The sequence below is a fragment of the Poecilia reticulata genome, chromosome 8 (genome assembly GCF_904066995.2).
Source record: "Poecilia reticulata chromosome 8, P_reticulata-male-v2, whole genome shotgun sequence".
NCBI lineage: Eukaryota > Metazoa > Chordata > Actinopteri > Cyprinodontiformes > Poeciliidae > Poecilia > Poecilia reticulata.
In genome coordinates, this window is record NC_088837.1 from 21,235,367 (window position 1) to 21,257,733 (window position 22,367).

The window sequence follows — 22,367 nt, forward strand, 5'->3', positions numbered from 1 at the left end:
CCAAAGACCAAAAAGTCTCAGTTGGACTGGTGCACTGTAAGATTTACTCTTCAATTCTTAGAGTAAAATTAATAAATAAGCATATTGCATTACAGTAAATTGCTGACTTCCAAGACCACATTTAAGTCTAAAACATGCAGAAAATATTAAACTATTCAGAGCATTTGAAGAGAAGAGAAAAGAAAAAAAAAAGATATTTTACTTTTTAAGTGTCATCCATTAAGAGGAGGAAGTGAGAACAGTGTGTTGGTGTAGCGGGTGGGTACTTAGAAAGACTCTTGTAAAAATAGCCAACTGGTACAGCACAATTTGACTAGCTATCGTTTCGTCCTCGACCTTCTGGAGCACCATCCTGTCACCACATGGAGGCTGCAGGCTTACAGTGTGGGTGCATAAGGACCTCTCTGTGACGTCTTCACCTCCTGTAACTCAGAGAGCAGCGAATAAAACTTTACAGAGGATTCATCAGCAATGTCCAATGCAGCAGAAAAACAGAACCAGGAAGCTTTAAAATGTTTTACGATGTGATGATGACCTGCTTTCTGTTCAGAAGAAAGCTCTTTTATGAGTTATTTGGAAGCACCTGAAAATACTTCCTTAATTTAGATTGGTTGTGGTGCATCCGATTTTAAAGTCAGTTGTTGAAAAGTTACACTTCAAGGTCACATTTAGTTCCCATTAATGATGCGGAATGCAGCTCTGATTCTCATTTTTGCAATATTCCTTTCATCAAAAAGAAGGAATTTTATTTATCTCAATTTTGATAATACGACCAAAATTAGAGCAAAAATCAGCTTATATTTTATCTCTACTATCAGAAACTGATCCATTTAATCAGGGGTGAAAGTAGTTTTAAATTCTTGGGGGTATTATGACAAAATTATATATATATATATATATATATATATATATATATATATATATATATATATATATATATATATATATATATATATATATATATACAGAGCCTCATTTTCAACAGTGGAGCTATAAAGGTTGAACAAGGTTATTATTCTGGAGAAAGTCTAAATAAATATTTAGGAGGCAAAAAAAAGTTTGATAAAAGAAAAGTTTCTCAGACTCTGAGCCCGACAGCACCAAACTATTTTTTATATTAGACAATGAATTTAGTTTCACATAATTATCGCGTAAGAAGCCATTTGCTTGTTAAATACTTAATGAAAAAATATTTACCGTGTTTGATGTTTGTTGTAAATGACGTAAACTCACAAAGAACGAGGTAATTAGTCCAAGTTTGTCGTTTATTGAACGTTCAGAAACTACAGCGGCTGCGATGCGCCAAGACAAAGGAAAACAGCCCGAACAGCTGATCACCTCTAAGCCACTCGCACATTTTCACTCTCCGTTTCTCTGTGTCGTTTAGGCACACCCGTTGCCATGGCAACCGCTCCACAAGCCGACCAGAGATTACGCTAAAAACGTAACATTCAGTCCGTTACAATATCAAGTGTGCAGACTTTATATTTATTTTTGCGATCATTAATAAGCGCTCCCCTGAACACAGCGGTGATTGATTAGTTAATTTTAAACTCCTGCTCTGTTATTTTTGGATCTATGTTGTCGCATCCACCTGAATAATGACTAGTTGCGCCACTGCGTGCGGCTCTCAGCCTCCTGGCTGCGTTCAGTTTGTCACCTAATGCCGAGATCGACTCAAAACCTTCCGCGATCGACGTGTTGGAGCCCTGCTCTAGCAAAGCACAAAGAGTTCAGGAAACAATATGAAATGGGTAAAAAAGCTATTCATTAACTGATTAAGTCGTGTTTTAGATTGCTCTTGAAAAACGAACCAGTCACGGCTGATTAGTGGGTGAATTCACGGCTGCACAGTGAACCCGTTCATGTTTTTACAGCAGACAGCCGCTCCCCTCTCTTGCAGGTACTGCGTACCCCCACTAAATCTTTTCGGGGTAGTACCCTGCCGTATACCCCCTTACTTTCACCCCTGCATTTCCTGCTAAATAACCAGAAATCTAATTTGATCCAACTTTAATTGAAATTAATCCAATTCAGTGCACTCCAGCTCAGAAATATAATGAGATCTACATCTAGTTTTGGAAGGTTGTAGCACTACTTCAAGTAGAAGTAAAAAGTAGCCACACAAGAAATTACTCAAGAATAAAAAAAAGTCCTTGTTAAAACGACTGTTTTCTTTTTTTCTTTTTAAATACTTAGGCTGCTTTTAGAAGAAGTTAAACCCAAATATTAATTCTGCATAACACGTTCACTTCAAAAAGAAAAATGTGCTTTGAAGAAAGTTGTAGTAAGTTACAGATAGCATGTTTTAAAGAATTGCTAACTAGATACTTGGTTTGTACCAAGTACGTGGAAATGACCTGCAATCTGGAGCAGCCCAAGAGCAAAAATCAAAATTGTTAAATTATTCAAATCCACAGAACCTTCTAGGAAGAATATCAACAATCTACCAGAAATGTCATTTTGAACTTGGTTTCTCTTTCCCCAGCAGCCAGGACAGCAAAGCCGCAGGAAGCCACTGACATACCCGCCTCCGAAACCACTTTAAAAGGATTTGTTGATTCTTTTAAAAAGAGGAAAATTGGTTTTAAGCTTCCTCCCACCAGCTCACCGGACACACAATCTGCAGAAGCAGAAGGTATAACGTTGTGGGTGTTCGGTCCATCAGCTCTGATACCGAATGCATGAAGGAAAAGTGTCTCTATCGCACACATTTTTATCTTAATACTGTTATGTGGGCAGTGTATTAATCTCCAGAAACAGTCTCATTTACAGGTATTCATCGTTGTTAGAGTTCAGCACACTGATTATTGTTAAACAGCTTTGTGGTTCTACTATTAAATTTTTATGAGTTTTTCCTCAATTTCAAAATACATATTCTTCACAAAGTGGCTTTTGTAAGTCTAATATTGTAAACAATACATTTTTTTCAGCTTTATATCTTTTTCATGCAACATTTTTCTCTCATCAAAAACCTACATGGAGTCTTGCATTGATGCTTGAGAAATCCTTGAATCTCCATGGCAACCATTCGGCTGTGCAAAATTTCTGTGTGGACTTAGCTTCTGCCTCCAGAGCATTTCCCAACTCAGCTCCTTCAGACTAGCCAGCAGCAATTAGCAGACACAACGTAGAACTTTGCATCTCATTAACGAGCTACTGAATGTTGTTAAAGGGTTAATAGAAGAGCGCGGGTTTGATGACTTTCTGAAAGCAGAAGTTTTTAAAGAGACATAAGGCATTACATTACAAAGTTAAATTCCTTTGAAATCATATTTGACATATTTAGCAACTGAAGCTAATATACTACGTGCTTGGAAAATACATAATATTACTGACCCTTTAAAGAAAGTAAAACTGAAAGAAAAACACAGAGACGCGTTGGAAATCAAAATTCTTGATAAACAGAAATAAAAAATGAACATCACAAATAACTTCCTGGTGTTGGACTCTTGTCGCCTGATGTCATAATTCGTAATATCTGTGTGGAAAATAATGTTTAAGATGATTAAAAACTGCTCACCTTACGGCGCTTTAATGATTTCTTTTGTCATGTGAGGTCAGCATCAGGTCATTCGTGTCCCTGAAGAGAACAATGTGAACATGTTTGTTTCTTCAGATCATAATGTCTCCCTGTTCTACTTCATAAACTAAAGGACAAGACGAACATTTTCTGCATCATTACAGCCCTGCAGGACCTCTTGTCTGTGGATTTGTGTGGCCTGGCCTTCATTACACGGAGCTCTGCTGCTCGCTCATCACTCACTCAGTGAAGGTGGAGTCATTTCATCAGGGCGTGGACCACAGCCTCCAGCTGGAGTCTGTTGATCTCTCACAAGCAGCACAAACCTTGTAAAAGCGGACAAAAACACAGAAACACGCCGGTAGCTGGAGAATGCGTCCTTCAAAATAAAAGCCTTTGGGCTTACCCTAATAACGTGGGAATAAAAACATTACAACAGCAGCAGGGAAAAGTGTATTTCATTGTACATGGCTTTATTTGTGTAGCACAGCTTGTTGCTACAGGATGTTAGACAAGTTTCAAGCTCCAAAGAAATAATTTGGAAATCTCGTGATACTTTTTTCTTTATGGCAACCAATTTAGCTATTTAATTCAATGTTGTTGAATCTTCTAGTACATTTTTTCAGATTGTGTTATGAACTTAGCTACATGCTTTTTATTATTCTAATACAGTTTGTTCAAAACATCCATGTCAAATGTATGCAGAGTTTATTTAGGAAAATATGGAAAATTACTTCTTTGTTTTTCTATATTTATATTATATGTGAATCTGAAATTCACTATGAATGTTATTTTAAACATGGAAAATATTTGGGATACGAATGTTTGGATTTATTTTGTGTTTATGTGTTCATTTGTTTCGTTTTTTATTGTTCTTTTTGTAAGGAGTGAATAGTGAACAGAACACCAAACATTACAGAACAAGAGTTTTATTTAATTAATAAATTTTGTATTACTATTATTAATCTCAAATGTTCTGAAATTTTCTAGATATCTTTCGATTTCTTGTTTTTTTCTAAAAAGCTTCTAAGATTAATCTAAACATTTTTAATTAAAAAAAATAGCAAATGTAGAAATTTTCTTTTTTTTCTAGAAATTTTATGAGATTTAAAAAAAAAATGTTTTTAGTATATTTTCAACTTTTTAAAAAACTTTCGGAGATTAGTCTAAAAATGTTTGAATTTTTTGGCGGAAATGTAATTTTTCTATATATGGCCCTAATTATTGTTGATAATAATAATAATAATAATAATAATAATAATAATAATAATAATAATAATAATAATAATAATAATAATAATACAAGTCGCCTGATAATAAAAAATGATTTTTTTTTTTCTCCAACCGGATGCGTCCGTGCGTCATTCCGCACACTTGACAGCCGTGTCGGCGCTCAGTGCGCCAGTGTGTAACGCTGTAGGCTGGAGGGAGGCAGCTGTTGCCATTATTTTAACCAGCCAGCTCAGATCCATCTCCGAGTTCTCCCCTCCCCTGAACAGGAAGAAAAGATGACTCCGTCCACACCATCATAAACATACGACAACTGAAAGAGATTCTTTAAAAAGTGAAATCAAATGGTACAGAAAAGTAGTAGTATGTCCAGGACGCCTTCGACCCCAAACCAGGAGATCCCAATGGGCATGATCGACCACCATCCGCACACGCAGGTAAGACCACCGAATGAGAGGGAGCGGAAAGATGATTCAATTTTCTGACAAAAACAAAAAAAAGCTAATAATTCTGATTTATGTTTTGTACATTTTGGAGTGAGGAAGGAGCTGCTTTTTAAACGCGCGAAGCTGTTTTCACTTCTGGAGATTAACAGGTTGTTCGGCGCTCCTGTCGCTTGAATCGCCTGTGCGCTCATTAAGCGTCGATTGAATCAAAAATAACTGACGGAACAACAACATCCGGGTGCTTTCATTTAGGGCTGCAGCTGTGTTGTGTGTTTTCTTTCCAGTTTTCTCAGTTTTGCTTTTCAAATTATCTTCGAGACGTCAGACCGTGATGTAACGCCTGAGACTAAAACCACACCTTTGTTTAATTAATCTGTTACACCCCAAACAAACTGCTGATCTGATCAAACGGAAAACACTTGTTGGCATCGGGAACTAAAAGAGAAAATGTTCAGCCTCTAAACCCGTTAAATCGTAATAAATCCAGCGTTATTCGAATAATAAAACTTGATCCATACTATTTTAGTTTCCCTTCCTTTTCAAGGTGTCGGTTTTTAAAGATTTGTGTGTAACGTGGGCATGTTTAGTCATAAGTCTTTAAATTGATGGGGGGGAAAAAAACGAGAATATCTAGAACAAACACACCCACGCTGAGCTCAGTCATTGTCTCTCTAGAGAAGAGAGAGAGAGAGAGGAGGAAAAAAAACCGCCTCATCAGAGACAACCAGCGCTTCAAACCATGCCAAATCCTGCTCTCTCCACTTTACTCCCACTCTTATCAGCTCCCTCTCATCTCTCTCTCATCCCCCTCAGCTCCTTCCAGATGAGTGTCCCACTATCACCACCGCATCACCATCTCACCTCATCATGTCCGTTTTTAGAAATCTGATCTCTATCAGATCAGAGAGACTGCGGCGAGAAGCAGATGGACAACCTTCTTGTCCAGGCAGCAGGGTGTTTGGTCTTGTTTTGTCCTTTTGGTGTGTTTTAAGTCTGCTCCTCCCATCAATCAAACGGAAGGCGCATGTTGACGCGCAGACGAGAAGCTCTAATATCCTGAGTTTTCTCGGTACTTCTGCAGAGATGGGCTGTGGGTCGAGAACTCATCCGAATTCAGAGCTGGAGGGTTCCTTAGATTAAAGATTGTGTCTGCAGATCTGCGGTTGTAGATCTGAGCAGAGTATTGGATTAGGGATAAAAGAGATGAAGCTGCAGAATGTAACTTTTATTTTAAAAATGTGTTGTTTTTTTAAAGTCTTTGTTAAAACTCTCACCATGTTGTGGCAGTAAGATATGAGCTACTCACTCTGAGGTACTCGCACCGTCTGTATACTTCTCCCTGTCAAAAACAATCAGTCAGAGCCAGGAGGTGGGTCTTAGCGCTGTCAATCAACCTCATAAACATGCTGCAAAATGTCATATTAGTGGAGAAACGACTTACCATTACATGAAACTTGTTTATCTACTGTCATTAGTGGTTATTCTAACTAGTCTGAGCAAAGGGGGTGTGAGCGGCGCACATGGAATTGATTGACAGTGCTAAGACCCGCCTCCTGGCTCTGATTGGTTGTTTCTAATTCGCACTGGCAGAAAAGGCAGATGTGCTTGATTTATTTATTTTTTCTCATACCATACTGTCACGACATGGTGACAGTTACAAGAAATATGTAAGACAAAATTACGTACTGCAGCTTTAAGAGATTTTCCAGGTAGTAGGGGTGGAGTTTTCTGGCTGATTATTGATTAGCGATCTTTAAAAACCCTAACCTGCTGATTCTGATTTTGAACTTTTTTTTTTTTTTGTCTAAAAATGTTAAATACAGCAAGAAAATCGCCGATTTGGCAATAGTGGGATGACTAATGCAAATGTGCAGACAGAGTCCTCTATTGAGGTAGATGAGATCGATAAATAAGATCGGTTTCACATGTAAATATCGGCTGATCTCCCAGAATTAAGAAAATCGTGTTGGGTTTATCACTGCACCCCTACCAGTGCGGGTGCTACGCTCCCAAACCACCTGCCACCCCGTCCGTCTCTCACACCCTGCTTAATTACACTCCTAGTCTGGGAGGATGTTTACCAACAGGAAGCCTCCCCTCCCTACTTCCTGTGGCATTTCTCTGCCCTTTCCTGACATGAACACAGCCACGTTCGGCTACGTTTGGCTTTTCACAGATCATCTGCACTCCATGTTGAGCATCTAACAAAGCATGAGTTAGCTTCTCCCTTTTTCCCCCCCTCAGATCATAAGTCTAATGACTCCTTCAGCTGTGATGTTGCTTCATCTAACATCTTAATTGCTAATATATTTGGTGGCAATGCATCATCTCCTGCTCGACACGCGTTCAGACACTAATAGGTTGTTGCAGCCGAATGTACTTGATGCAATCAAAATCTCATTTTGGCAATGCTAATAACATCCTTTCTAACTGTGAAAATTTAACATTTTGGTGAAATGTTTAAAACTGAGGTGCATTTATGACGCTTTCTAAACAAGCAGCAGAAAATTGAACTGAAGATTAGTTATTTATTTATTCAGCGCCTGAGCCAGCCAGCAGTTTCAATGAGATCTGAAAGGACAATTTATGCGGCTGAAACTGCAAGGTTTGTCATTTATTTTCATCTTTTTTTTTATTACTTTAATAATCTTACTCTTATAATGTACTAAATCTAAACTGGGAGATGGATGCATACAAATACTTTCCATCCAATTTCAAAAACCTTGAGTCTATTTTTATGAAAAATATGCAGAAATTAAATTTTTTAAGATCTACAAAGCTGGTAGTGACACTCGCTTTTCAGCTGTGATTAGAAGAAACGGTCATTTAAAAAGTATTTACTCTGGTTTGAATACAAATGTAAGACATTTTAGTTTCTAAGAAAGCAGTATTATATTAAATACAAATGAAATATGTTGAAGTTACTGATTTTTATTTTGTAAAATGTGAAAAAATTTCACAAAGTGCATAAAATGAAAAGAAAAGGTTGATTTTCTGTAATTTCTCTCCTTTTAGGATCTATTGCACCATTAATTAAATAATAGGAAATTATTTATTAAGACTGCAAATAAATATTGTATAACAATAATACACACTTGCTAATGAACAGAAACGGCTTCATAAATAGGAAAAATCCAAGACAAACCACAAACTTTAACTAAACTTTAGATTAAAAAAGGAAAACAAGAATCCTCTTGTAGAAATTACTGTTTTAATTTACACCTGAAGATTTGTTTTCACCTATCACTTACACTAAAAGTGCAGGAAAGGGTTTCAGTTGGAGAAAATTATTTTTTATCTGCACTTTGAAACATTTATATGCCAAGAAAAGTATGAATGAAGGGTAAAACTGAGACAGCTGGAGATGCAGGCACCAGCAAAAATAAAAGTTTGAGATCATTTAGGAGCACAGGAAACACGAGCCTCACTGAGGCAGGGAAACATTTGGCTGTTGTCTTTTTGTGAAAGCATACAAGCAGCTTTCATTGCCCAGGATTAAATGACTCCACTGCAGTTATTTAAACAGCCCCAGTAATTGGTACTGATGGAAATGTGACACTCACCCCCCACCACCACCTTCTTTTTCCCTTAACAAGCTGAGCAGCTAAAATGGAGGCAACGAAAGCTTAGGGTCTTCTTCTGTTGCATTTGAAGCAGCACTTCATCGATGCTGAAGCTGCTCCAACGATTTAGAGGCAGCAGGGATTAAACCTTCTTAATGTGTTTAAAAGATATCAAAACATTAATCTAGACTCTAATATTTTGTGTCTGAGTTTTACAAGTCAAAGTTGCAAAAGTGACAAAAAGGTGAAATGACCCCCATTTATAATTTCATTTAATAATATCCTGATTCAAATGTCTTTGATAGGATTGTTAAAGATACCAACAATGCTCATTGTTTGATGTTTTGATGAAAAGATGTTGGTAAAATCTCCTCTTTCAGCAGAATCACAGGAGCAAACATGTCAGCCAGCACAAGCTAATATTATCCGTTTAATTATTAACAACCTATGGACAGTTAGCGGACGGCAAAATATGGGTAACAAATGATTAAGAAAAAGATTGCAGCCTTGATTTCAATGAACATTAGGTTCAGACTGAAACTGACAAGACTATAGCTGTAAAACTTTAAGTTTTAGAGAGAATAGACGCTTGTTTAGACTTTAAAAGAAAACTGAATCCACGTTTATGACAAAAATTTGACTTCTTGTTGAACCAGTCCTGTTTACGCTGTATAAAATGTACTTTTTGTACGCTCACACTGTAAAGATATGTTTTCCAATTAAGTCCAAAGGTGAACGAACATGCTTACATAAATTTTATTTTTGATTTATTTAATGTACAGTTTAAAATCTACTTGCCACATGTTGACATAAATAACAGTTTTGAATGAAAAGAAGTATTTGGAAGAAAAACATCTTGTGTGTTTTACGTCTTCTCTTAAAAATCAATTTGATATAACATCAATCTTTAAACACAAAACAGGCTACGCGTATACATAATAATAATATTTATATATATATTAACTTTGTAATGCTACAGCACTATTCTGAATCAATATCCTTCATTTTACCTTGATTGAATGTGTTTCGACCGACCCCGGATAAGCGGAAGAAAATGGATGGATGGATGGATGTGTTTTCTTATTTTCCTAAAACTAAAGATTGAGGTACTCTCTTATAAAAAGCAAGAGAAAACATGTCATAACTGGTTTTTGAAAAACCAGAACAGGAAAGCCGATATCAAGTAAACCAAGAGTGTTTCCCTATAAACAAATAAGACAATTTCCCTCTTGTAAAATTTTGTGTCTCCTGCGTTTTGAAATTTGGTGATTGCATCAGACAGGTGGTTAAAAATAAAGCTAAAAAAACCAAACATTATTGATTTGTCTTTAACTTTCTCATTCATTGCAAAAGTTGGAGAACAGGATTTTTGAAGATTTTCTGTGTAGGTGGACTCTGATATCATGCTCTATTTTTGCTCTTGAACAAAACAAAGTACAGTCGCTCATGCATTTTGATGATGTGTCTCATATTCTCTGTTCTAAAATTTACCAGAAAGTATTCGCAACCCTTTAATCTTTTTTCATATCTGAAAGCTGTAATTAAATCAAAAGGTGCATCAGCAAGGTTTTCGTTTTAGTTATGCAACCAGGTCTTTGCACAATCATTTAATTTATTTATGTACTCCTCTAACAGATTCGTTTTCCAGTCAATGATATTCAAAAATATTCCACAAAAGCCCGGCACTTTAACAAGAGTGTGTCCACAAAGACAGAAAACGCAAACCCTGGTATACATCAGCAGGTTATTTTTAACCTTTCCATACTGAAGTAAAAATAAAAACAATCACAATAAATCCACGTTGACCCAAATCATGATCCAGAAAATATTCACAGCGTTTCACTTTTTCCACCTTTTAATGTTCAGCCTCGTTCCAAATTGTGTTAAATTAATATCTTTCCTCAAAATCCTACATGCAAATGTCCCATTATCAGAATGTCAAACTAGGCTATTGAGTTTTTTGCTTATTTATTGGACTTAGAAAAAAATCACATTTTCTTACGTATTCCTTTGCTTTGGCAGCAGTTCCAGCCTCAAGTATTTTAAAGAAAATATTTTATATATTATTTACATAAATGTCCAAACTTAGCTTTTCGAGAAAAGAAAAACAAAGATCAAATTGGTTTTGGAATACGTTTGCAACATTATAAAATGTGGCAGAAGTGCTGGAGTTACTAAAAAATAGCTTAGAAGCAGCTTTTGATTCCTCCAATTTGTAGTTCAACAGAAAGCTCGAGATAAATTCAGTTAATGTGTTTCCCTCATATCTGCTCCCTGTGGAAACCTCCTGACCGAATGTGTTTGCTTTAAGGCGTTGCGACGGCCTCCTTTATGCACATTGGACACTGTGTGACTGTGATGACAAAACACCGGCGCAGGTCGCTTATTACGGGTTCCTTGTTAATCTGTCTCTGTGTAATCTGCAAGTCAAGCACAGGGGACTTTTGAGGCAGTTGCTCATTGCGTGTGTTATGTATGTGTGTAGGAGATCTGAAAGGATGACTGGGTTACTGTAAGAAAGTGTGCGCATTCAGTTGTGCATGAATATAATTGCCTCTCAGGGTGTGAGTAATAAACCAAACGAAGCTTACGTTAAGAATTTGCCTGTGAAAAAAAAAATATGCGAGGCCCCTGTTATGAATAGTTTCTGCTAAAATGCACTGTAGGCTGGTTATTTTAATGCATTGCATTTGTGCATGACTCATTTTAGGTGGAGGAGATTTGTGTAAACAAGATAAAATGTACTCCTCTCATGCTGTTTCGTGTGTAATGCACCTTATGGCTCAGAGCTGGAAAGGCAGGGGGCATCCGGACTTGAACCGGAGACCTCTTGATCTGCAGTCAAATGCTCTACCACTGAGCTATACCCCCTGAAACATGAACCCACTGGGGAGGAAATAAAGCCATACCTGGATGAAGGCGCATGCTGTTGCTGTATTGATCCATTGTGTTTGTTCTTCACCAGCTGTCCTCTTTTCATGCTTAAATAGGCGGCCCCCTAATTGTCGACAAATATGATTAGTCTGTATTGTGTAACCATGACAATATGAGCTGGGGATGTGTGGCCTCGGCCTAACCCGGAAAGGCCATCTGCCAGAGGTCTACCAATCAGATTACAGCCTCTCAGTTTGAATCGCATGAAAAATGGCGAGTAATAGATGGCGGTCATGAAGGCTGTGGGCACATTTGCTTTGGTTGACTTCCTCTGTGGTCTGGGACTCTTGCCGCTTTATCTCTTGGCTCCATCTGACTGCCTGATCGTTTTCAGAGGCTTTTTGCAAATGCTCTTCCAAATGTTAATGGCCATCAAGCTCCCCGGAAACGAGGGTTTCTCAGAAATGTGTCAAGTTAATTATGAGACTGATGGATGATTCAACTTTTTTGTGTTTTTCCTCAATCTTTTCAGGGAAAGTACGCCAAGAGGAAGAGCCGATTTAAGCGCTCAGATGGGAGCACCTCTTCTGACACCACCTCTAACAGCTTTGTCCGACAGGTAACATTTCACACATAATCTCCTTACTCTCTGCCCTACTCCTTAATTAGGAAGCCTTAAATTTAACATAATTAAAGTAGGGGCTTCTAATGCCAAAAAGTCAGCAATTTAATTTAAATATGGGCAACTTTCATCTCTTTTCTGCCGAGTTCTTTAACAAGTTTTTAATGTATTTTTGTGCTAAGCCACTCGGTAAATTATAAAGTCTATTCTCTGAACTACAGGAAGTGTAAGGAGTTTAAAACTGGGGTGATGTGCTGGTTCTTTTGTCCCTACATGGTTGTATTCTGGGTAAAAATAACCAAAACAAACACAGGAAATGAAAAAGACAAAAGAGAAATCCATTTTTGTTTACATTTTGTAAAGAAGGAAATGTCTTCTTCTGAGGTTTTCATGTCGTTTAGTGCAGTGGTTCTTGATGCAGCGCCACCACAGGCGAGGAGGGGAACTGTTTTGTTTATTTATTATTTTTTCTAATTTGACACAGTAGTAAACGGCAGCTGCTGAAAATGTAACAAATGTTGCAGTTTTTAATCATAACTTGCACCTGAAACTAAACATGATGGAAGTCACATTTCTCCTGGCAAGTGATGGCAGGAGAAATCGGCAGCAAAAAAAAAAAAAGAAAAATGCTTTGCAGGTTTGCCAGATAAAAAAATAAACAGCAAACCATATGCTAATGTTTTCAGGTTGATCATATTTTTCTACATTTTTTGTTTGTCTTTTTGGCAACAAGAACAGTATATGGCTCACTCTTGCATTATTTTGAATATTTTATTAAATAGGGATGCCCTGGTCTGAATTTTAGTAAAAATGGTTGTACTTAGAATAAATCAAATCAAATTAAAAGCAAACATTTTCCATTTTAGTATCTTAAATCTGTATCCACTCTCTGAACTGGCAAACCAAATTTAGGCTATTCTTGAATTCTGATCAAGGGCCACAAATGGCCTCCAGGCCGCTCTTTGGACACCTCTGACATAGGTATTAGATATTAGATACTGGATTTAATCCAGAACCATCACTTCTGCTTGATCCAGACCCAGCATGCAGGTGTTTTGGTTCTGCTATCAATGCATTCTGTGTAAACAGTGATACATTTCCACCACAGGAAGGCTGGAGTAAAGCATCACACTCTCATCATGACCCGTGCAGCCTTCTGTGTCTGGACATGACATTTCTGAAAGCCGTGTGGTGTCATAGCTAAACGAGCCACTCTTTTTCTGTCTGACCTCTTCATCTCAGAGAGGAACTGATGTGCTCTTTGCTGTATGACATTTAACTGTTTGGTTCTGGCGCTGCTTTAGAAAATAAATGTAAAAAAAAATCCCATCACTGTCGGTGAACGCAGGGAGCTGAAGTCTCCTGTGGTTTCTAAAGGTTAGCAGCATTCTCGCCTGCACACGCTGCCCTTCCCACTGCCGTGTCCTTCATTAACTCAGAGCAGAGAAGACGACACCCCGGCAGTAAGATAGTATTTATCTTACTATGATTAAACATACAGTAGATGATGTGTGTAATCAGCACATCCTCTATTTCTCTTGTTGCTGCATTGCATTTTCAAAATGTATGTCACATTTTTTTATTTATTTTTTTTAACACACGTCCAGTTTGCTCGAAATTGCCAGACAAAAACAAAACAAAACAAAAAAAAAGCAACAACACCCTTTCAGGCAACATATAGGATTTTGTAAATATAGCCTCACATAACAACCGAGAGCACAGTATAGGCTTTACAGTCTCACACACGCCCACGCCAGCGCACGCTCACTCGGCCGCATACACACAGGCACACCGGAGCCACAATCAACCGACGGCAGAGCCGGCTGGTACACTCGGCCTGGTTTCTATGGCAACCGGGTTGCTGAATCTCCCCCTGTGTGCGAGCAACGGTGGGATGTGGAGACGAAGCAGAGGATGTTTCGACGGGTTTGTGCGTGTGTATGTCCTTCTTCTCGCTTCTGGGTGTGAGGCGAGGGCGCGGCCTCCACGCTCACACGTCTTGTAAGTTTTGTGCGACAGGTTGAACAAAAACACAAAAAAACAGGTAAATCAATGAAAGAAAAATAATAATAGTAATAATTTTATGTTTCTCTTTACAGCAAATCATTAAAAGAACTCAGATTCATTAAATGGTCATGAAAATTAAAGGTTTCTGCACAATTTATTAATAATTGAAATATAGAAGTGGGGGAAACTTCTACTAGATATTTCAAAACATTATATTCACAACTACAGGCTTTAGATTTTTTTATTTCTTTAATTTTTTTGCTTTTGTACAAATGAAAGGGATGAAAAGGTTAGGCATTGAGAAATATCCCTTGGTGGGGTCAGAGGTCGCCCTCTTGTGGACAGAGTCGATCCTTGCTTCGTACCGAGGACCACAAGTTTCACAATCCGGTAATTTTATAAATAATTTTATGCATCATTTACATAAAACGGTAATAAAATTGTGACGTAAATAAAATATAAATACATACTTACCTTTTTTTTTTTTTTTTTTTTTTTTGCTTCAGTCCATCAGCAAATTGTTCTGGCTGGCCAAAAGGCACATTTAAATAATTAAAAATATTTACATTGTTTTATAAATGTTAGTTGTTTTTTTTTTTTTTTTTGCTTTAATAAATATATTTTTAGCTACTTATTTAATTGGATAGAAGTACTTGATAAAATGAATAAGATATTAATAAAAATTAATAAGATATGATATGAAAAACTAAATGAATAAAGATATAAAATAAATTCTCATTGCTTGCCATGTTGTTGTGTTTGTAATTTTGTTTGTGTATTTGCTTTATTAAATCAGGTCTCTCTTGAAAATGATCTTGGATCTCAATGAGACAATCTGTATAAATGAGGTCGAGGTTCACCGATTGCAGTTTTCTGGCCGATTGCAATATTTAAAAAGCCTGATCTGCCGATTCCGATTTTTACTGACACTGTTTGTTTTGGGTTTTTTTGTCTGAAATGTTGCTAAGTATAGGAAGAAAGCCGTTGTAAAGTCCAAACACGACCCGGTGGGTGGGACAGTTGTTGATTTTTAGATCTTTACCAAAGCACATAAGATCGGCTTCACATGTAAGTATCGACCGATTACCAATTTCCCAAAATTAAGGAAATTGGGGCCAATTAATTGGTGCACCCCTAATAAAAATGTAACCAATAAAGACAGATTTAATCATTTCCAGTCCTATTTTGATCTGTGGCAGTTAAAATAAACGTCAAAGGTTTATTTTGAAGTTTATTCACGTGTCAAACTCAAGGCCCGGGGGCCAAATCTGGCCCACCACAGCTTTTTATGTGGCCCTCTATATGAATAGAACCGTCAAAATAACTGTGCTTAAACATTATTTTATCAGTCAAATCAAAGCAATTTTTATCTGTTTACTGCCAAATTACATCAATCAATCCCTCCACTTTTCTGCAAACTATTGTGAAAATTCATGTAAAATCAACAAATCCCTGCATTTTTTTTGCACCAATGCACAATTGTGAATTTATCGCAGATTTTTGGCAAAAATTGTGAAAAATATTGGGTCCAAGTGACTGGTAGTTTTACTTCTACTAAACATCTGCCTCAGCCTTTCTTGATTTATAATCCATAATGATACGGCAAATAATAAAAAGTCGCATTTTCCATCATACATAAGTGCAAATATTTCAAAATAAGTACAGTACACTTTGATTTTTATTGCAAAAAATCCCCAAAAACAGTCGTGAAATCCTGGAGGTACTGAAAAGATGTTCAATATTATTTAATTTTAAGAATTTATTTATACTTTAGCGGTTCGTTAACGAGTTTCAGCAATAGATTCTGGCACAACCGGCTCTTTAAGAGCATTCATGATCTTGATTTGGCCGAAAATTCAATTGAGTTCGACACGCCTGATGTAGGGTAAGTCACTGTAAACTAGTAAACTGAGCTTCATGTCTTCAGTTCCCTGAATCCCCCCAATGATTCCTCTCTATCCAAAAGATACACAAAGGGACAAACTACAAAGTGAGAAGTTGGGGAGAATGACCTCGTAGGAGAAGTTCAGAGGAAAAAAGAGTGGAAGTGGGGGGATGGCGGTGCAAAACCCTTACCACTGCCCAGTTTTCTCTCTCTCTATCTCTCGCTGGTCAGCTGGGCCTCTGAATGGCTGACGACTGCATACCAAACTTCCTTCTGGGTCTCAGTGTGTTCACGTCCCTGTTTCTGTCCTGCCAGGGCTAAATATATTTACCCAGATTGCAAATGTAGCACAAGTCCTGCAACCCGACCCCCCCCTGCTGCCCCTATAGCCAGCTCCGACACTGTACGCGCTCCTCGGGGGGTAGTGGAGGTGGGCGTCCGCGTGCGGCCGGAGGTTAAGAGTGCGCTCTCTTAGTTTCAAACACTTTTCTGGCTGTCCACTTTATCACACACCACCACACACACTCAATGAGACATTGACATACAGACGTCTCTCTCCGTCACACACACACGAATAGAGTGGACTCCCCTTGGTTTGCCGGGGTGCGGCGAGCGTGGCAAACGAGGCATGGAGCGGACTGAGAGGATTCCAAGGCCCGTAATGGTAAGAAGTAAAGCTTTACAAGTTTGACCACATCTGACTGAAATGGAAGGACAGAGTTTTAAAACTTCGGATATATTTCCGTTGACCTTTGACAGATTAAGTGGATCTTTCTGTGCCAATGCGTTTTGCATTTTTCTTTGCTTGTCGTCTTCTGACTGTACCAGGAGTTTCCATTTTGGGCCGTGTTACAGCTGCTCAAAAGGCGCTGTGTTTTTAATTAGACCTCCAGTTCCAGTGGCTGCGTCGGTGCACCAGTCTTCCCAGCACCATCGCCATTTCAGGGGGGCTTCTCCATGTTCCTTCACAGGCCCAGGTTCAGTCTATCCAGCTGCACAACCTCAATGTAAACTTGTAACTAACTGGGCTTTATACTTCTTGAAATTAAAAATCGCAGATATCTGCATTTATGTTTACAATCTCATAATATGTTTTATGTTCCAAGCAATATATTTAAAAAGATTGAGCTCAGACTTCCAGCTCTCTCTCTGACTGCCATAAACCCCAAAATAGTCACATCTGGCACATCCGAGAAGCCGGTTCTCAGAAAGAGTTGCCATATTTGTTTGTTTGACAAAACCAGTTAAAAATTCTCCACATTGTTTTGACTGAAGAGATCAGAGCAGAAGTTGAGTAATTAAGTTGATTAGCCATGATATTATGATACTGAGCGGGTTGCTACCAAGTTGACAGTGGCTGCTTTTACGTTGACCAAGAGATTTTCTGGATGTAACTTCAATGGATGTAACACATGACTTGTGTGATTTTCGCATCACACAAATCATGTGACCAACAACCGGATGTTACTACTGGCGGAAATGACAAAGACGACGACAGGAAGTGGTAGGAGGAGGATGATGGTGCAGCATCACGAAGTTGTTTATTTCATGAACAAACTTAGTCACCTGTAGCTTTAATTGTGTTTCGTGTTTAATAGAAACACTGCAATTGCAAAATTGTGTTTTTTTTCCACATTAGCAGAATAAGTTCTGCACATATTTTTTATTTGTTTTCAATTCAGTTTTTTTCTTTCAAATGCAACTAGCTTGTTCATCACATGCATTAGATGCTTCATCTGAGTTGGATTTGGGGAATTTATTTGAGCGGTTCAGTTTAGGTCACGTTTGTCTTTGTTCGTAATAATTTACGATGTACAACTTAATCAGCAAATTTTAAATTCGTACTTTGATAACACATCAAATACTAATAAATAAAGTTTTCAAACGCATCAAAACTGAAGCTATACTTATTTCCTCGGTTTGTAAATGCATCAACAAACAAAATACTGTCTTTTTCTGTCTGATTCAAAGTGGATATTACTATTACAGATATTACTATTTTGTGTTTTAAAAATTCAAATCAAAAGCACATCTTCTGACATCAATGCGCTACTCGTTTTGTATTTATCGTTCGCTTTATAAAAAAAGAAACCTTACGTTGTCCTAAGCAGCTTGAGTTGCTCCCATGTTTCATCCTGAACCAATGTGTCTTCCTCATATTCAGCACACACAAAGCAAAGATCCAGCTGACATTAAAGCAAAATGCCGTCTGCTTCGATCGTGCAGTCTGGGCTGCCACATGTCAGAACGCCACAAACGCTGATACATTGTGTTTTCTGACACCTTTCTGTCAGAACCGAATTTATCTGTATTTTCAGCTGCTGTAGCTGTTGGGTACTTGGACTGGTTTGTCCACAGATTGCATGTTTTCCCTATAAATTCCTGCTTTCATTTTTGGTTTTTCTTTCTGAACTCTAAAGCCAGTGAGCATCCTTCAAGTTAGACCTTTTTTTGCTTTATACAAAATGGTTCAGGGAAAGGGGGCTGCACAGTGGTGCAGGTGGTTAGAGCTGTTGCCTTGCAGCAAGAAGGTTCTGGGTTCGATTCCCTGCGTGGAGTTTGCATGTTCTCCCTGTGCATGCATGGGTTTTCTCCGGGTACTCCGGTTTCCTCCCACGGTCCAAAAACATGACTGTCAGGTTAATTGGCCTCTCCAAATTGTCACTAGGTATTACTGTGTGCAGCATGGTTGTTTGTCCTGTGTGTCTCTGTGTTGCCCTGCGACAGACTGGCGACCTGTCCAGGGTGACCCTGCCTCTCGCCCGGAACGCTAGCTGGAGATGGGCACCAGCAACCCTCCTGACCCCACCAAGGGATAAGGGTGTAAGAAAATGGATGGATGGATGGTTCTGGGAAAGAGGGATGTCCATTAGCTAATATATCAACCACTGCTATGTAACAAAGTGAAATATTTGTTGTCTTTTGACTAATCTGCTAATAATTAACAACACCTGAAGTTGAAAAGTGAAAAATTTGACATCAATATTGACAGTTTTGTGAAAAACAGTTTTTTATCCTTAGCATTTTTTTCCTCTTTTTACCTATTTTTTTACACTTAACAGTTTCACACTATTACAAAATGCAGTTTTGCCAAATTAAAAAACTTCCCAAACCAAACTGGTTTACATTTGAAAACGTAATTTTCTCTAAAACTGTTCCTCTCTTGATGGTAGCAAGTGGCATCAAGCATTGATGGGAACTCTAAATGAAATGTTTACTTTGTATCTCAATCAATTTCAAGTCAAGACTTTGACTAGGCCGTCCAAAAATATTTCGATTCGCTTTTTTCTTTTCTTTAGACGTTCAGAGGTGGACTTTGGATTGTGAATTTAAGCTTAAAATCAGATTGGTGTTTGGATTAGTTGAATCATTAACACTGATTTTAACTGCGAATATGAGACCTGGATTGATTTAGAGTTTGTTTGGGGTTTTTATTGATCAGTTATTAATGTTGTCTTGGAGTAATTTTGGGTGGCCATGTTTTCATATTCCCTTTATTTGTGCATCATGACTCCTGCTGAGGTCCTCTGGAGTCTCAAAGCCTTAAAAATGAATTAATGAAGTCAATGAATTTGAATCATCAGTTTGTTGCTTTGTATGAAGCTGTTTCACTGAGTTAAAACAACATTTTTCTTATTAACCACAGAAATGGAAATCTACGAGGGGTGAATGCTTTTTCACTGCACTGTAAATGTGATTGAAAGATGGCAAGAGTTGAATGCATATACAGCTCTGGAAAAAAATAGGAGTCTACTTCACTGAACCCCATTGAAAACTTCATGAATTTCCACCAAATATTAAATTCTGAACTCTTCCTGAGTGAAAACATTAGTATTGTTGTTTGTAAATTAATATGAAATTGTTTTTTTTTGCATTATTACCGAGTGCTGCATCTTTTTCGGTATTTTGACCATTTCTCATTTCCTACAAATAAATACAAAATTTTTGCTTGGAATTTCAGAGACATGTTACCAGTGGTTCATATATGGTTCATTTTAATCAAACATATACCTATAAAAAGTAAAATTAGAGAAACTGATCGTTTTAAGTGGTCTCTTAATCTTTTCCAGAGCTGTATATTTTTTGAACTGGCTAAAGCATAAAAAAGTATGTTATGATTTTAAATGAAAGTCTTGTAAGCAAACTCTGCTTCTGAATTAATATCTAAAATCAAACATGATCCAGTTATGCTTGCATTTGGTATCTATTACAGATGTAATCCTTTTTAAAATTATTAACTGACTGAGTTAGGCTTGTATTACGCACTCATTAGTGAAGGCGGGGGTATTTCGGTTCAGTTGAGTTCATTTGTGACTCATCTTTCTGGTCATTTTCACACAGTCCAGCCAGTTTCCAGGATGTGACAGAGACGTAAAGAAAGGCCAGTTGCAACCACCAGTTTGGAGATTCTGTCCTCCGGGACTCATTTCTTTCTCCAATTTAGAGATTCTGTCCTCTGGGACTCATTTCTTTCTCTTAATCTGCCTTTCTCCACCTCAAACGGAGCTAATCTCACTCTCTTTATGAATTTATTGCATGCAGAGCTGAGGATTGGTGCTACAGTTTCCCTTCGTTGGCAGGAGACGTCGTCTTCCTCAGAGATAAACCAGAAAGGATATTTAATGTTCTCACTTTTCCTCTTTCTTTATTCATTATCACATCATCCAGTGTGATAAGTGTGAAGATATTTTTATCTGTTTAATTATCAGGATATGGGGTTCGCAGTACGTGTTAGCTCTCCGATGGTAATCACCTCTTAGTCATACACTGTGGATTCTTGCAACACCTGCTGCGATGTTCCTGTTTGTTCGTGGCAGTAACAGATTAAAATCTTTAAACTCTGCGCTGTTTTCTGGCATCATTACAGAATGGTACAGTTAAGATTAGTTACTGTGTTTTTTTTTTAAGATAAAACAAAGGAATGAATGATTACTAAACTATCACACCTTTAATGTCAAGTCAATATTTGTATAGTCTTGTAAAAAACAAATCTGCTACTTCGTTTTTGCTGCTGCTCTTCAGGACTCGTCATTTTTCTTAGTCGCTCATCTTTTCCCGTCGTAGCCGCTCTCCTTTTTCCATTACCCCGTCGATTCTGCTGCTCTCTTTTCCCAACTGCATTGATTTAGTGCTTCTTTCTTTTTCAGCAATGACTCAACAAATGAGAAAAGTTTGAAGCAGATAATTGAATATTCTCAGGAAAACACCAAAGTTATGAGAAATGTCACGGACAAATTGTGGCATCTTATAAATCAGAAGGTTTCAGACTTCTGTTTGTTTGAAGCTTCGTGTCCCCCACACTTATTCAAATAACTGCAAGTGCAAAATATGTATGTATAAAAGTTGTGTTCAGTGTTTAGAATTTCCTTATAATAGTTTGATGCAATTTTTTTATTCCTCCTTTGCTAGTTTTGTTGTAGTGCCTTCTAAATTTTGATAACCAGCTTCAGCCAGGATCTTCACATGATGTTTTTCTTTTTTTTTTTTTTTTTGCATTTCATACTTTTTCCACCAAAACATGTTGTGGGAGTCAGAACTTGTTTCCCTCCTGAATGGTATGATGGCTAGACATTGCAATGCTCTTTACACAACTATATATTTTCTCATCCTGATATCTTAGGGTATTTTCATGTTAGACTGGGAACCAAAATTGCAAGATTTGTTACATTTTCAGCTGGTTGGGTTCGTTTTCACACTGCACTGTGTTGAACAAACCTTTTACCCCGCTTCGCCTCAGGAACCACTGAAGGAAACTACATGAAAACCTCTGAAGAAGACATGAGTGCAACTTCCTTCTTCACAAAATGTAAACATAAATGGAGTAGTATAATTTTTTTTTGTAGGATTTCTATCTTATCCTGAGCCATTTCTCCCGTTAGCGTTAAACTCTTGTTTGTTTTGGTTATATTTATCCAGAATGCCCTGCAGTGCAGTCCGCTTCCTGCTTTTTGAGCCACTCTCCCCAGTCCACTTGCATTCAGTTTGAACCACACCAAAGTTCACTTCAACCAAACTGACCAGAGTTTTTGTTTTTGGTCCGATTGCGCATTCACAACTCCCCAAACAAACCAAACTTTATAGGCAAACAAATTGGAGTTCAACTAAAGTGGACTAAATGGGGTTGGTGTGAACCAGTGTGTCTGAGGTGTTGCTTAAAATACCTCATCATCTGGGCTTTCCCAAATGCCTTAAGACATACAACTCTTAGTTAAAACCC

At 37.7% G+C, this 22,367-nt stretch overlaps 1 protein-coding gene, 1 long non-coding RNA gene and 1 other non-coding gene across 5 annotated transcripts in view; 1 reads left to right on the forward strand and 2 right to left on the reverse strand.

The window, feature by feature from the left end:
• Nucleotides 1-964: 964 nt before the first annotated feature.
• On the reverse strand, nt 965-6,573 carry LOC145552603 (uncharacterized). Its single transcript, XR_014088707.1, has 3 exons — nt 6,061-6,573; nt 3,524-3,849; nt 965-3,207 (listed from the first exon to the last, which is right to left on the reverse strand). It is a non-coding gene; the product is annotated as an uncharacterized LOC145552603 (long non-coding RNA).
• cacnb1 (calcium channel, voltage-dependent, beta 1 subunit) overlaps nt 4,914-22,367 on the forward strand; it is a 45,337-nt gene continuing 27,883 nt past the window's right edge. Inside the window, exons 1-2 of one of the 3 annotated variants that reach the window (XM_008416970.3) lie at nt 4,914-5,190; nt 12,169-12,255. In XM_008416970.3, the coding sequence (XP_008415192.1) occupies nt 5,098-5,190; nt 12,169-12,255 (180 nt within the window). In that variant the 5' untranslated portion in view covers nt 4,914-5,097. Of the gene's footprint in view, nt 5,191-12,168; nt 12,256-16,557; nt 16,815-22,367 lie in introns of those variants that run through there. The other 2 variants (XM_008416972.3, XM_081610212.1) reach the window with 2 other exon arrangements.
• trnac-gca (transfer RNA cysteine (anticodon GCA)) lies at nt 11,562-11,633 on the reverse strand. Its single transcript has one exon. It is a non-coding gene; the product is annotated as a tRNA-Cys (tRNA).